Genomic DNA, 14,909 nt, shown 5'->3' with positions numbered 1-14,909 from the left:
AAATCAGATCGCATGCGAAGTAAACAAATTTCAACAGTCAAAATTTTAACAGTAAATTGTAGAAGTATTCATAACCAAGTTCCTGAACTTACTACCCTCCAGGAAAGTTGTTGCTCTCAGATTATTTTTGGAACCGAGAGCTGGCTGAAACCCGAAGTAGAAAGCTCTGAAATATTTGGTGAGGTATGGAATGTGTATCGGAATGATAGATTAGATGTCGTAGGAGGGGGAGTATTCATTGCTGTCGGCAAAAATTGTGTGTCTATTGAGGTTGAAATTGAGTCTGACTATGAAGTTCTCTGGATTGAGTCGCATGCCTAGGTGAACTCAAGCTAATTATTGGATGCTTTTACTGGTCACCTGATTCTGCTGTACACAGTTCGTGCAGTATTAATGGGAGGCGGCTTTAATCTACGAGTATAGTTTACAGATTCACTGTGGGTGGTATGGAGAGACAATCTTGTGAAATACTTTCAAACAGCTACATACACAATGGAAATATTTTAGACGCTTTAGCTACAAATAGGCCTCACCTTATTGACAGTGTCAGTATAGAGACAACAATTAGTGATTGTGAAGTCAACATAGCAAACTTAGCAAATGCATCAAGAAGTCTAGGAGAGTATTTATGCAAGGAAAAGCAGATAAACAGTTGTGTGCACACCACTTAAACAGGGAAGGGACATCATGTGGTTCCAATATGATGGACGCAGGGGAATTATGGGCAAAATTTAAACTGATTGTAAGTTGCACTCTGAACACATTTTTGCCATGTAAGTGCATTAAGGATGAAAAAGACCATCCATGGTTTAATAATCAAATTTGGAAAATGCTGAGGAAACAGAAGTTATTGCACTTTTGCTTGCAATAAAAAATGCAAATGTCAAAAGGCAGAAGTTAGTAGACATTCATGTGTCTGTCAATTGATCAATGTATAGAATGTACAACTGCTTCCGTCATCACACCTTAGCAAAAGATCGTTTCAAGAACCCGAGAAAATTCTGGTCATTCTAAAATCACTCAGTGGGTCGAAGGCTTCTATCTAGTTACTTGTTGACCGCTCTGGGAAAGCCAAAGTTTTAAATTTCACGTTTAAGAAATCATTCATGCAAGGTGATTGTATAAACATACTATTGTTTGACTGTCACCCAGGCTCCCACATGGAGGACATGGAAATAACAAAACAACTAAGTCACCAGGTGCAGATGGTATTCCAATGTGATTTTACATAGAATGTTCTGCAGTATTGGCCCCTTACTTAGCTTGCGTGTATTGCGAATCTCTCATCCAGTGCGAAGTCCCAAGCAACTGGAAAAAAGTGTGTGTCACTCCTGTTTATAAGTAAGGTAAAAGAATGGACCCACATTATTACCGACCAGTATCCTTAACATTGGTTGCTGCAGATTCCTTGAACACACTGTGAGTTTGAATATAACAAATTTCCTTGAGACGGAGCTTCTGTCCACAAATCAGCGTGGATTTAGAAAGCATTTCTCATGCTCTTTTCTCGTGTGATATCATACAAACCATGGATGGAGGCCAGCAGGCAGTTTCCACATTCCTAGATTTCTGGAAATCATTTGACACAGTGCCCCACTGTAGACTTGAACATAAGATTAGATTCCCAAATATGTGAGTGGCTCAAAGACATCTTAAGTAATAGAACCCAGTAGGTTCTCCTCGACTGTGTATGTTCATTAGAGACAAGGGTATCATCAGGAGTGCCCCAAGGATGTGTGATAGGGCTGCTCTTATTCTCTCTATGTATAAATGATCTGACTGACAGGATGAGCAGTACTTTACAGCTGTTTGCTGATGACACTGTGTTGTACAGAATGGTGTACAGAAAGGTCTCATCACTGACTGAAGGAGGATACAAGATGGTGTAGAGAGAATCTGTAGTTGTAGCAAATGACAGCGGTTCTAAATATAGAAAAATGTAAGTGAATGCAGATGAGTAGAAAAAACAATCATGTAATGTTTGAATACAGCACTAGTAGTGTGCTGCTTGACAGAATCACGTCAATTAAGTATCTAGGTGTAACGTTGCAAAATGATGTGGAATGAGGGCATCAGGTTGGTGGTAGAGAAAGCAAGTGCTTGACTTTGTTTTATCAGGAGAATTTTGGGAAAGTGTAGTTCATCTATAAAGGAGATGGCATATATAATAGTATTGCAACTCATTCTTCAGTACTGCTTGAATGTGTGTGATCCCTTCCAGAACAGAGTAAAGTAAGACATTGAAGTTGTTCAGAGCATGCTGCTAGATTTGTTAGCAGTAGGTTGAGTCAGCACACAAGTATTATGGAGATGCTTCGTGAAGTCAAGGGGGGATCCCTGGAGGGAAAGCAAAGCTATTTTCATGGGCACTATTGTGGAATTTAGAGAACCAGCATTTGAGGTCGACTGCGGATCTATTCTACTGCTGCCAATGTGTGTTTTGCGCAAGGACCACAAAAATAAGATGAGAAAAATGAAGGCTCATACAGAGGCTTATAGACAGTCATTTTTTGCTCACTCTGCGAGTGGCACAGGAAAGGAAGTGATTAGGAGCAATACTTGCTACCCTCCACCATGCACCAAATAGTGGTTTGCTGAGTATGCGTGTATGTAGAAATTATGTTCTGGTTCTCTTAATATCCTGGTTAACATCAATCTGCTTGGGCAAAGGCTTTTCTAGTATCTTAAAATACATTTTTAGGTATGCTTTACTATACACTTTGTGTTCCAGTTCTATTAGGAATGTAGCTGTGAAAAACAAAAGTCATGAATTATGTTCATAAAATCACTGTGTTTATTCAGATAGTCCCTCTGAACCAAAACATAGCTGAAATTATTTTGAAACATTCACTGTAGTCCTTTTTTTTTGGAGCTGCAACTAGTACTGCTCTACAATGTTCTTGGATGTCCTTAATTGCATCATAACAGTGTCCTTTCATTGCCGGCTTCAATTTGGGCAACAACCAGAGGTCATCAGGGGTCAAATCAGGTGAATACATTGGGTGATCCAGTGCTGTGACCCACTTGGTGGCCAAAAACTTTTGCATATTCTTCACTTGGTGGGCTTGGTGTAGTCATGGAGGAGCAGCCGGGAACCTGAATTTTAGTTTTCAGGTCGAATTTGACAGATTCTTGTCCACAAGCGCTGGAGGGCTCAAAAAATTTGATGTTGCCTCACTGTGCCATTTTCTGATGAGTGTCAGGCGTGTACTGTTACACTTGTGGCCAGAATGCCTGCTGCAGTAATGCTGCTACTTTGACTTTCTGCGCAGCTGTTTTTGAAACCTCATGGCTCATATGCTACAACCACACTGTGTATTTAATCACATATCTGTGGCCAACAATGCTTCTTGTGTTCTGCTTACTTTCTTGAATCGAACGTCGTCCTAACAAGCATTTTCTCCTTCACCCCCTCAATCCTCTTACAGGTAACTATTATCAAAATTTTGTGGTTGTGACACCAAGTATAATGTGCTATATTACTCATGTTTTTCCACTGATGTCTTCTGTGCTACGGACATGATAAAAAACTTTGAAATCTTGCTTTCTATTATTACTCATACTACACACTGGTTTGAATAGCAGATCTTTCACTTGTCAGACTGTCTTGGTTAACTCTATAGGTACAAAATCAAATAAAAATATATGTCTACATTAGTTTTCAAAGATGGCTACTGCTGTAGCTAAATCTGTCTTGTATAGAGATTCTGAACAACTCAGCCTTAATTTTATAATTACCTTGTGACAATTCTTCTGTTTCAGAAATTGATGATAGATGAGAAAAAGTGTTACCTCTTTGGCAGGAATCCTCAGATGAATGACTTTTGCATTGACCACGCATCTTGCTCTCGAGTTCATGCTGCTCTTGTGTATCACAAGCATTTAAACAGAGCCTTTCTGGTGGATTTGGGAAGCAGTAAGTAAATTCCCATAACTATTATCATTATTTTTTCAGTGTCTCATTCAGGTCAAGGAATCTTTATTAAGTAGTACATGTTTTAAGATGAAATGATGCTCACTGTAAGAAATGTCAATGAAAATTTGTTGTTTGTTTACTATTGAATCTGTTTTAATTTAGTAGGGTGCAAAATATATGCTCATTGATTTAAACCAATGCATTTCATTGAGTCTTGCATCCTTATTATACATCATTGTCGAAGAAACAATACCAGTTCATGAAAATGGACATCATTTTACAAGACAATCACGTTACTAAGGAATAAACTGTTGCTTGACTGTAAGTTTTCTGTGAAAGTGAAGTTCCTTCCTGAGAGTGATTATTAACAATAAAAAATATATTATCTATCTCACACTAATAGTGATCTACTAAACCTATGACTTTATTTTAGCTGACTGGCTGTTACCTATTGGGATACAAATCAAAAAGCCAAACATCATTCGCTCTATGCTTTAGTGATTTCTGCTGAATATTTATAATATCCATTTAATTTTAGGTTATTGTGTAAATACAGAACAGATAACACACAACAACAGGAGTAAATAGAGGGAAGTTATGTTCATGGAAGAAGAATTAATTTTGTATACAGGGTTTTCAGTTGCACAGGTGATTCTTGTTGTGATTATTATTATTATTATTATTATTATTATTGGTATCATCATCCAGAAACTTGCTGGCTGTATCAGAGAAGGCCCAAAGTTGCCATTGGAGACCAAAGTAAAGAAGTTGCTTGAGGAACCTAAGGTTAAATTTTTACAAGAAAGTTCAGGTAACTCAGTGGAAGATGATGACACAAGTGTTGAAAATGAAGGCCGGACATTTTTATGATGCCTAAAAAATGATGTGAAAAGGCATTGTAAAGTCTACCTCAAAGACTGGAGTCCGCAGCTCTTGGTCTCGCAGCCGCACTCTTGCTTCCCAGGCATGGGGTCCCGGGTTCGACTCCCGGCATTGACAGGGATTTTCACCGACCTCGAAATGACTGGGTGTTTGTGTTGTCCTCATCGTTTCATCATCATTATTCATGAAAGTGGTGAGGTTGGATTGAGTGAAGGTTGGGAATTTGTATGGGTGCTGATAACCGCACAGTTGAGTGCCCCACAATCCGAAACATCATCATCTTCATCATCATCATCATCATCATCAAAGACTGGAAGAAACATTCAAATAAAATGTTGATGATGTGTGAAGACTCTATACAAAAAGTTGAAACAACAAAATTACTCGCAATACTTAAAGATAGCCATGACAATTACACGAGATGTGTACTTTGAGAAAATTACGCCAGATGCGTGCTTCGAAGATTGAGAGGAATCACTTCAAGTAAAGTGTAGTGAATTTTCTGCTGATGATTGGCAGGCAGTATTTGGCATATTCTGGAAAGAGAGATTGTGGGAGCAGAGGAAGACCTGTGTAATGAAATTTATGGATGTTATCCTAACCAAACATCCTGGGATATCAGAGGACAATCTGGGAGATAATGCGAGGTGGTTTGTCATTTGAGGATTAAAGTGGGAAAGTATAAAATGTGTAAAAATGTTTCTCCATACTCTTTGTAAAAAGGACTGTCCAATACTGGCCCAGTAATACCAAACTTGGGGTGAACCTTGGTTCTGAAACTTCACATACTTTTTTTGTTGCAGTCATACTCTGTTTTATCGTGATTGATCCTCAGACCCATTTTCTGTGCCTTCTCTATTAGCACTGTAGTTGTTCTTTCAGTTTATATTCCTCCTCTGCTATGGCAGTATCATTGGAAAATGCTAAAATTTCACTTGACCATCTTCATTTACACCTCTTACACTTGATGACACTCTTTTTAAGGCTTTTACCAAGACTGAGATAAATAGGCTGGTTAGATGCAGCCTTCCTATTTGACAACTGTCTCCACAGTGAAACATGCAGACATCTTGCTTTCAACTGTTACATTTAGTTTTATCTACGTGTATTCTGGTCAGCCTGATCAATTTCAGAAGTATTCCTGATTCTTCCATTATCCTCCAGGTGCTTCCTCTTTGTGCACTATCATAAGCTTTCTTGAAATCTGTAAAAAAGCAGTATACCTTCTTATCAGAGTGCCAAATATTTTCAGTTAGTTACCTGGGAGTGAATATTTGTTTCATTATTGACATATATTTTCGAAATCTGGACCGGTACTCTTCCTGTACTTGAATGTAACAAATGCAGAAAAATTATGAGAAGACCTTCATGGAGGAATTCCTAGACAGCCGTCCAAAACTAACATCGTTGCATTACTGGTGGACATCCTGCTCCATGCAGTACCTTGTGCTTACTGTAGAATTCCAACTACAACTTTACAGACTCTAGAGGAAAAATACTGTGTGGAAAAGGTTCTGCCTTTAACTTGATTTTTGAATATGACTCAGTACACAGTTCTGTCAAGTGCCAGCTTAAAGAGTGTGAAGTTGCACTTCCTAGTACAAGGGGAGTTTGAAAAGTCCGTGCAAAAATAAAAACTACTTACGTGTTTGGGGTAAACTTTTTTTATTTTTCGACATAGTCTCCTTTTAGACTTATACACTTCATCCAGTGCTGTTCTAAATTGTTGATCCCTTCTGAATAATAGGAATTGTCCCAAGTCTGCAAAATAGCTATTAGTTGCTGCAATCACCTTCTCGTTTGAATAAAATCTTTGTCCCGCCAGACATTTCTTCAAATTGGGGAACAAATAGTAGTCCGAGGGAGCCAAGTCTGGAGAACAGGGGGGATGTGAAACGAATTGGAATCCTATTTCCAATAATTTTGCGACCACAACTGCTGAGGTTTGTGCTGGTGCATTGTTGTGATGGAAAAGGACTTTTTTGCGGTCCAATTGCCGGCTTTTTTCTTGCAGCTCGGTTTTCAAACGGTCCAATAACGATGAATAATATGCATCTGTAATAGTTTTACCCTTTTCCAGATAGTTGATGAGGATTATCCCTTGTGAATCCCAAAAGACAGTCGCTATAACCTTTCCGGCCGAAGGAATGGTCTTTGCCCTTTTTGGTGCAGATTCTCCCTTGGTAACCCATTGTTTAGATTGTTGTTTGGTCTCAGGAGTATAATGATTTTAATGATTTATCCATGTTTCATCCACAGTGACAAAATGATGTTTGAAGTCCTGCGGATTCTTCCTGAACAGCTGCAAACCATCCTTGCAACAATTCACACAATTCCGTTTTTGGTCAAACGTGAGCAATTGCTGAACCCAAGTGTGGATAGCTTTCTTATGTCCAAATGATTATGCAAAAAATTATGTACCCGTTCATTCGAGATGCCCACAGCACTAGCAATCACACGACCTTAACTCTTCTGTCATCCACCACCATATCTTGAAATTTTTCAATGATTTCTGGAGTTGTAACCTCCACAGGGTGTTCAGAATGTTCAGCATGACTTGTGCCCATATGGCCACTCCAAAAACTTTGAAACCACTTATAAACTGTTCTAATCAAAAGTACAGAATCACCATAATGTTTATAAAGCTTCTCTTTAATCTCCTGATGCTTTTTACAATTCATAAAGTAGTGTTTAATCACCACAAGAAATTCTTTTTCGTCCATTTTTTGACAATCACTCAACTTCCTTGATTCACACGAATGCCAAACACAAAGAAATAGACCAATATGGCTGAAACTTGGTGTGCTTTCTTCCCAAAGATGCTACTAACTAAACATGACCTCGATATGCGCCAGTGGTGCCATTTTTTGGACTTTGCACGGACTTTTTGAATGCCCCTCGTACATGTGTCTTTATATCTAAAGAGATGAGAAAAAAGCCGCAACCTTACGAAGTCCATTATCTAGATCACACCCAACTATATGGAGAAAAGTTTGTGGCTCCATGACACAATTAGTCTTGGGAGAAGAATGGACAAAATACCCCATTGTTACTAAATGCCATTATTTACTATAAACGCATGTTCAGTTTATAATGGAAGGATATTGTGAGATGTTGAAGATATGCAAGGAGAATGAAAAAGGACTTCACAACTTTGGAATGATATAGAAATTTATTGGGATAACTTACAGAATCAATAGATTTGTCATTTTTGTAGCAAACGACCTCAAGTTTCACATAAAAGTATCAAGTGTCATTTTAGTTTGATATAACAACCATTTGTGATGCGGCAAATGTTCCTCAGGTAATCAGTTTCTTCCCACATTCATCGCATCAAATCGGGTGTAACGTGTGCAACAGCAGCATAGATTCTGTTTTTCAGGTTGATAGTTTGGTAGGGGAGGAACATACACACGGTCTTTAATTAAATTCCAAAGAAAGAAATCCACTGGTGTCAAGTATGGGGAGCAGGGTGCCCATGCAATTGGCACTTTGCAGCCAATCTACCTACCTGGGAAGTGGTTATTGAGGAAATACCAAACTTCCTTGAGGAAATGAGGTGGTGCACTGTCTTGCTGGTAGTAAACCATCCCATCTTGGTCATCTTCATCGATCTGTGGAATTAAAAAATTTTAAAGCACATCCACCATATAGTGGAGATGCTGAGTTGCACATTCCATCCTGGATTTTCCATTGTTTGGTTAAAGCACTTCCAGATACGCAATACCACTGACAGTTTTCTCCATGAAAAAGAAAGGGTCTTACACTTTCAGTTTGCTAAGGGCACAGAACACATTAACTTTGGGGCTGCCCCATATTGTGCAGTTGTGGGCATTCACCATGCCACTGGCATGAAATGATGACTCATTGCTGAAGATTATTGTGTTCATGATTGTCTTGTTGTCCTCTATCTTATGCAATATTTCTACACAGAATTACCTACTAACAGTCTTATCTGCATCACTAATGTGCTGTGCCAGTGTGTATCTGTGTTGTTTCAAGTGTAAATATCTACACAGTCCTTGCCAAATAGTCTCATGAGACACACATCGCTTTGATTTTTGTGGACTGTGGGCAGAGCTCTCCCTAACCTATTCATCATAACAACAACACACAGGTGACCTGATGATTTATCATGTTGCAGTGAACAACTCATCTCAGCAAAGTTCTTGTACCGAGAGTAAATTGTAGGTCTTCTTGGAGATTTTTTAGCATATTTGGTGTAAAATTTACACCAAACACTTGTTGCAGAGTTCATTTCATAAAATCAAAACACAGCGAGCACGCTCTGCACCCATGAAAGTAGTCATCTTAACTGTTCACTGCACTGGTGCTCCTGGTGGTCGAATGGTGTACTAATGCACTGTGTGAAGCAAACTTGAGGTCGTTTGGTACAAAATGACACATCTTTGGTTCTGTAAGTTATCTCAATAAATTTCTGTATCATTCCAAAGTTATAAAGTCTTTTTTGACTCGCCCTATATTCTTGCTTCCTGAAGCTATACAAGAATGAAAGTCAAGAAAGACAAATGGGATCATTTACAAAGTAAAGCTGTCCTGGCGATTGTGACAGCACCCCTTATGAATAAATTTCTTTCTGGAAACTGCCGACTCAGCAGCGTTAGTGCAATGTTGTCGTTTGTTGATGCTGAAGGAAGTTGCTAGAACTTGTGATCTCAGATTATCATGTTGAGTGAGTGGTAATTAGTGTGGCACTTTATGATAAATGTGTCAATCTAAAAACAGAGAAAAGGTATTGGTAGTGTAAGAACAAAGAGTGTATTTGAATTGTGTTGTTTCTCTAAAGCTATTCTATAAAACATAATTAATATTTTCAAAATACTCTTATTACTTTCATTTCACCACCAAGAATACTGTAAAAGAAAAAAAGTAGTGCAGAACACTTCTACAATTGAATACCACATGAGTAATGTACCCTGCCACAAATGCCAAATGCACTGTGTGAATCAAACTTGAGGTCGTTTTGTACAAAATGACACATCTTTGGTTCTATGTTTAACTTTTGGATATGATCTAAACTTCACTGAAATGACATAACACAAATTTTACATCTGTGTCAAATGTTTCTTGCATTTTAGATGTTCTTTTGCCTCTCCTTTGTAAAATTTGTGTTTAGCTACTTATGTGGCATTGTTTCTTCAACAGTGATATGCTTCTGCTCATTGCATGGGTGGACCATGTAATAACTAGTGTCTGCTTTTTGTATGATTTGTATTGTACCCTTTATTTCTTTCGTTATAGGTAAAATAAACAAGACCAAAGACTAGCACTAGTTATTGGCATTTACCATTTATTTTATCTTTAGCTGAGTGTTCTATCAAACTCCTTCTGTGATTTTAGAATCTTCTGTAATTAGAAAAAGCTGTGTGTTCCAGAGCATGACCTACCACAAATATTATTTTTTCTTCTAATTTGTGCCCATTTTGTTGTGCTGGTTGCTTCATAATTTCTCTTTACCCCTTTGTACTCAACCTCATTTTCCACCTAATCTTCTTTTAAGTTGTTCTGTTAGCATTGAAGTGTGTGGTATGTTACTAACTCCATTTTTCAAATAGAAATATATGTGGACTGTAAATATGATTTTTTATAGTAACTGTTAAGTCAATATTATCACAACATAAACTCAATTAAGTCCAAATCTGGAAACAGGTGCATCAATGAAGTGCAACTCATTAGCACTTAAAGCACCTTTGTTACTGACACCAACATACGGACAGAAAAGAATTGATTTCATGGACAGAGATGCTGCCATTTGTGCGAACGTTGAATATTTCAGACTGCAAATGTTACGAACATAAGAAATTTGAGAACCCTCCATAAACAATAAATAATGAATAACAAATATTTGCTGGGGATGGGTTTTGAAATGGTGACCCACAGCATGCCAGCCAGCAATGCTAACTGCCACTCCAAAGGTATGCAGCACAGCTTGCAGCATTGCTTCATCTCTTGGAGAAACAGCAACCTGCTATTCCCAAGGTTCTCATTGGACTTGACTGCAGCACCCTGGATCTAAATCTTGACCAGGGTCCTCTGTATGGCAGTGCTGGAGGAACCTCGCATTCTGGTCACGTTGTCACATCCTCTTCACTACAGTGAGAGCATTGAAAGACGCTCCTCCCATTGAAGCTTTGCGATCATTGAATGGGTCTTCAGTTTATTTCAGCGAGAAGCTGCCATCGTCGATCTGATACTACAATTTTCCACACAGACAAAAAAATTGACACCAAGTCTCCCGAGCTGCATCTTACCAACTGGTGCTTGTCTTTATAGCACCCGGTCCTTTCCCTATGCCTCCAGTGTTGGTATGCGAGCCAGCTGTCTTGCACCTTTGGCTGTGGCGATGGGGTTTCCCAAATAACCATCTGGTGAATTGTCCAGTTGAAACGGGAACAGTTCTCGTTTTTGACCTCACGACCGTGGAACAGGAAGACTGCTGTGAAACCTGTTGTGCCTTGCTATGCTGTGTTATATGCTAATATAATGATGGGCAGTATTTTATCTCAATCTCTTGGTCAACATCAAAATATATGGAGAACATATCTGCCAGCATCCTACTAAACTTACTAAACTGTTCGCTGATGCCATTCTTATTTGGATGGTAGGCAGTTGTCATCCTATAGGCGATGTCGCAATGTGAAATTATCAATGGCAGTAGTTTTGACAACAAAACTTTCCCACAATCAGACATCTTGACATATGTGTTTTATAAGGAACCATGCAATTTTCAGAGCTTCAGCAGTTGGCACAGCTTTGATGACAGTGTACTGAGTGCGGTAGTTAGCGCAGATTATTATCCATCGATTCCCATTAGTCAACTTTGGGAACCTCCCAAGAGGTGAGTTTGAGTCCTATGGAATGGCACTGCTGCAGGTGGGATTGGGATCTGATGTCCAGGAGGTATCTGCAGTATATGCTTCCATCACTGGCATTCCTTACAATGGTTCACATAGTGTCTAATGGATCAATACAGACGTCTAATTCTGCCTAGAGTCTTCATGAATCCCAGGTGACCAATTGTTGGGACATCATGGATGTTCTTCAAGATAGCTGGCCATAGAAGAGGTAGAATGTTGAGCAACCATTTCTGCCCCATCATATAATAGTTCCTCTTACAAATGTTCTGTATATTATTTGTAATTCTCCTTTTCTCAGTTTTTCGTTCTTTGAGGCCACTGTAGTCTTCAGCAGTGCTGGACCTTCCCTTTGTTCAGCAGCAGTGTCATTTATGGCAGCAGTGACTGAGATTTCATCCACACTGCCTTGATCCGCTAAAGGATTCTTGAAAGGCAGTCAGCACCGATGTGCTTGCATCCATTTTTGTAGACCGCTGTGATGCATTTCTGAAACCTCAGTGTACATCTCACCAGCAGATCCTTCAGGCAAGTTAGCCAGCATGAAGAGTGGTGTTTGATCACAACATTGAATGGTTTGGCAATAAAAATGGCCAGAACTTGTTGATGGCCAAAACAATTGCAAAGAATTTTTTCTTGGTTGTAGGGCAGTTCATGTCAGACTAAGAGAGTAATCTGGAAGCATAAGCTACTACCTTTTTCAGCACCTTCCTGAGTTGGTACTAGAGATGTACTCATCCTGTAACTGCCAGCATCAATGTGAAGTTCTGTCTCGGCATTCTCGTCATACAAAGCTAGGACTGGAGATGATGTGAGACATGCAGGAGAAGAGTCATTGAGGTTCTGGAAGGCATCAACAGCAATGTGGAGTCATGCTGTCTCCAGTGACATGGGCAGCTGTGCTAGGTTTCTCTATTGAGGACCCATGGCTTGAATTTCGATTGGTTTTAAATCTATGGAGTTTGATGGCCAGGGGAGCATGGTAAAATTATCCTGATGCTCATTGGACTGTGCATGTACACTATAAGCTGTGTGATGTGTTGTATTGTCCTGCTGGTATATACCACTGTGTCAAGGAAAACGAACTGCATGTAAGGGTGGACGTGGCCCAAAGGATAGATGCATAGTTGCGTTGTTCCCTTATGCCTTCCAGAATTACGACATCACCCACGGAATGCCACGAGAACATTCCCCAGACCATAATGCTCCGTTTCCCATCCTGGACTCTTCCTGATTGTTGTAGGGTGCCGGCCATCTGTCCAATGGAGCATCTGTAAAGGGCACTCAGTGGATTTCCAGTTGTGATATTGGTGTGCAGGTTCTATCCTTTGTTTGCCAATGAACAACAGTCAGCATGGGTGCATGAACCATGCACCAGCTGTGGGGGCCCATATGCAGCTACATTTGCTGAACAGTCATTAAGGAGACAATGATAGTAACCCCTTTGTTCATTTGGGTGGTCAGTTGCTCAACAGTTGCACATCTATTCGTCTGTACACGTCTCCACAGCTGTTGTTGACCCCCGTCTCACCCCTGTCATTTGTGCCCCATGATGCACCACAGTTGCCTCAGCACCAATTTTTAATAGTGCCATTTTGCCATGCATGGTATACTGTGACCACAGTGGCACGCGAACAGTTTGCAAACTTAGCTGTTTTGGAAACCAAAAGCCATTGATCATGCCCTTTTGGATGTCAGATAAATCATTCTGTTTCTGCATTATGACAATAAATGCACCGTTTCTGCGTCCCCCTGACAACCATTACATACCCTCCATCTGCTGTCCATGAATGGTTGTTGCATGGTGACATGGAACATAGATGGTGGTAACATTAATGTGACTGGACCATGTAAAATGCAACATCAACCAAAGGGAAAGAAAACTGATCAACAAGTTGTGCCTTAAGCAAAATAGGGTCAGAGTTAGTGGAGAACTAATGGAGGGAATAGGAATAGGAAGAGGAAAATGAAAAGGATGAGTACCCAGACAGAGATGCTGCCTTTCACCTATAATGTTTAATATCTACATGGGAGAGATCATAGGAGGATGCACAGATGGAATAAAAGGAGTGTGTGTATAAGGCAAAAGGGTGGAGTGTATAAAGTTTGCTGACAGCATGGTCATGTCAATAGAAACCAAGGAATAAAAGGAGTGTGTGTATAACGCAAAAGAGTGGAGTCAACATGGTCATGTCAATAGAAACCATAAGTTACCTAATGACCCAGTGGAACAACTAAATATCAAATGCCAAGGTTTCAGAATGAAGATGGATACGTAAAATATTGAAATCATGGTACTTGGAGTAAAAGGGGAGATGAACAAATTCATCGTAGTTTGGCAGCTAGAGCAGACTGAAAAATTCAAATATTTGGGAAGTGTTACAATAGAGGTAATAAATTGACATGGACATTGAGACTAGTGATAACCTAGGGAGCATTCAACAAAAAGAGGAAGTTGGTATGCAGGCAACTGAATAAAAATCTAGGAAAAAGGTGAGCAAATGTTATGTATCAACCATAGCTTTTTATAGTGGTGTTACCTGAACACTGCAGAATGATGAAGAAAGGGGGCCGTAATATAGATGAAGCAAGAGGGTGCATATTGGGAAGTCAGGTTGAGGAATGAAGAGGTGTTAAATTGACAAGAAAAAAACAACCTCTCAGGTAGCAAAGGAAAAGAAAGAAAAAAATTGGCTAGCCTCAACTTGAGAAGATAGTGCTTACTCCAGCAAGGAACTGAGTGATGGAGAGTAAAAGAGTTAGAGAGGGGGAGCGGAGGGGGGGGGGGATGGTTGGGGGAGGGGGGGGGGGGGGGTAGGAAGAAGATGGCATAAGCTAATCAACAGTGTCAGGGAGGAAAGTGGTAAGTACATGGAACTAAGGAAGAAAACACAGGACTGGAATGGGGTGATGCACCACACCTAATACTCCACTAGGCAGAACTATTGATGGTGGTTGTGATATAGGGAGGCAGCAGTATCCAAGTCTGGAACAAAGACTTGTTAGAATGGAGTTCCAATCATGACAGTGATTATACTGTGTTCAGTATGTAGTGTCACCATTCAGAAATTCAAGCAGGCAGTTATGCAACAATTCGTCATGTCTATAAAGTGTGCTAAGCAAACCTGTATTACATGGCAGCTGTACATAGTTAGGTTCAGGTCACTGGCACATGTTCAGTGCTCTCCCAGACTTCATTTCACGGGTTCGTGAGAGGAGAGCCACCAAAGAGCCTG

General features: G+C 39.8%; 1 protein-coding gene across 1 annotated transcript in view; it reads left to right on the top strand.

The window, feature by feature from the left end:
• The window catches only part of LOC124619464 (nuclear inhibitor of protein phosphatase 1), an 80,286-nt gene that overhangs the window by 34,868 nt on the left and 30,509 nt on the right, over nt 1-14,909 (top strand). The window contains exon 3 of the mRNA XM_047145863.1: nt 3,763-3,916. Coding sequence (XP_047001819.1) covers nt 3,763-3,916 — 154 coding nt within the window. The remainder of the gene's footprint in view (nt 1-3,762; nt 3,917-14,909) is intronic.

The sequence above is a fragment of the Schistocerca americana genome, chromosome 6 (assembly GCF_021461395.2).
Source record: "Schistocerca americana isolate TAMUIC-IGC-003095 chromosome 6, iqSchAmer2.1, whole genome shotgun sequence".
Classification (NCBI taxonomy): Eukaryota; Metazoa; Arthropoda; class Insecta; order Orthoptera; family Acrididae; genus Schistocerca; species Schistocerca americana.
The sequence above is the reverse complement of the archived record's forward strand: the minus strand, read 5'-3'. Positions and strand labels throughout refer to the sequence as shown.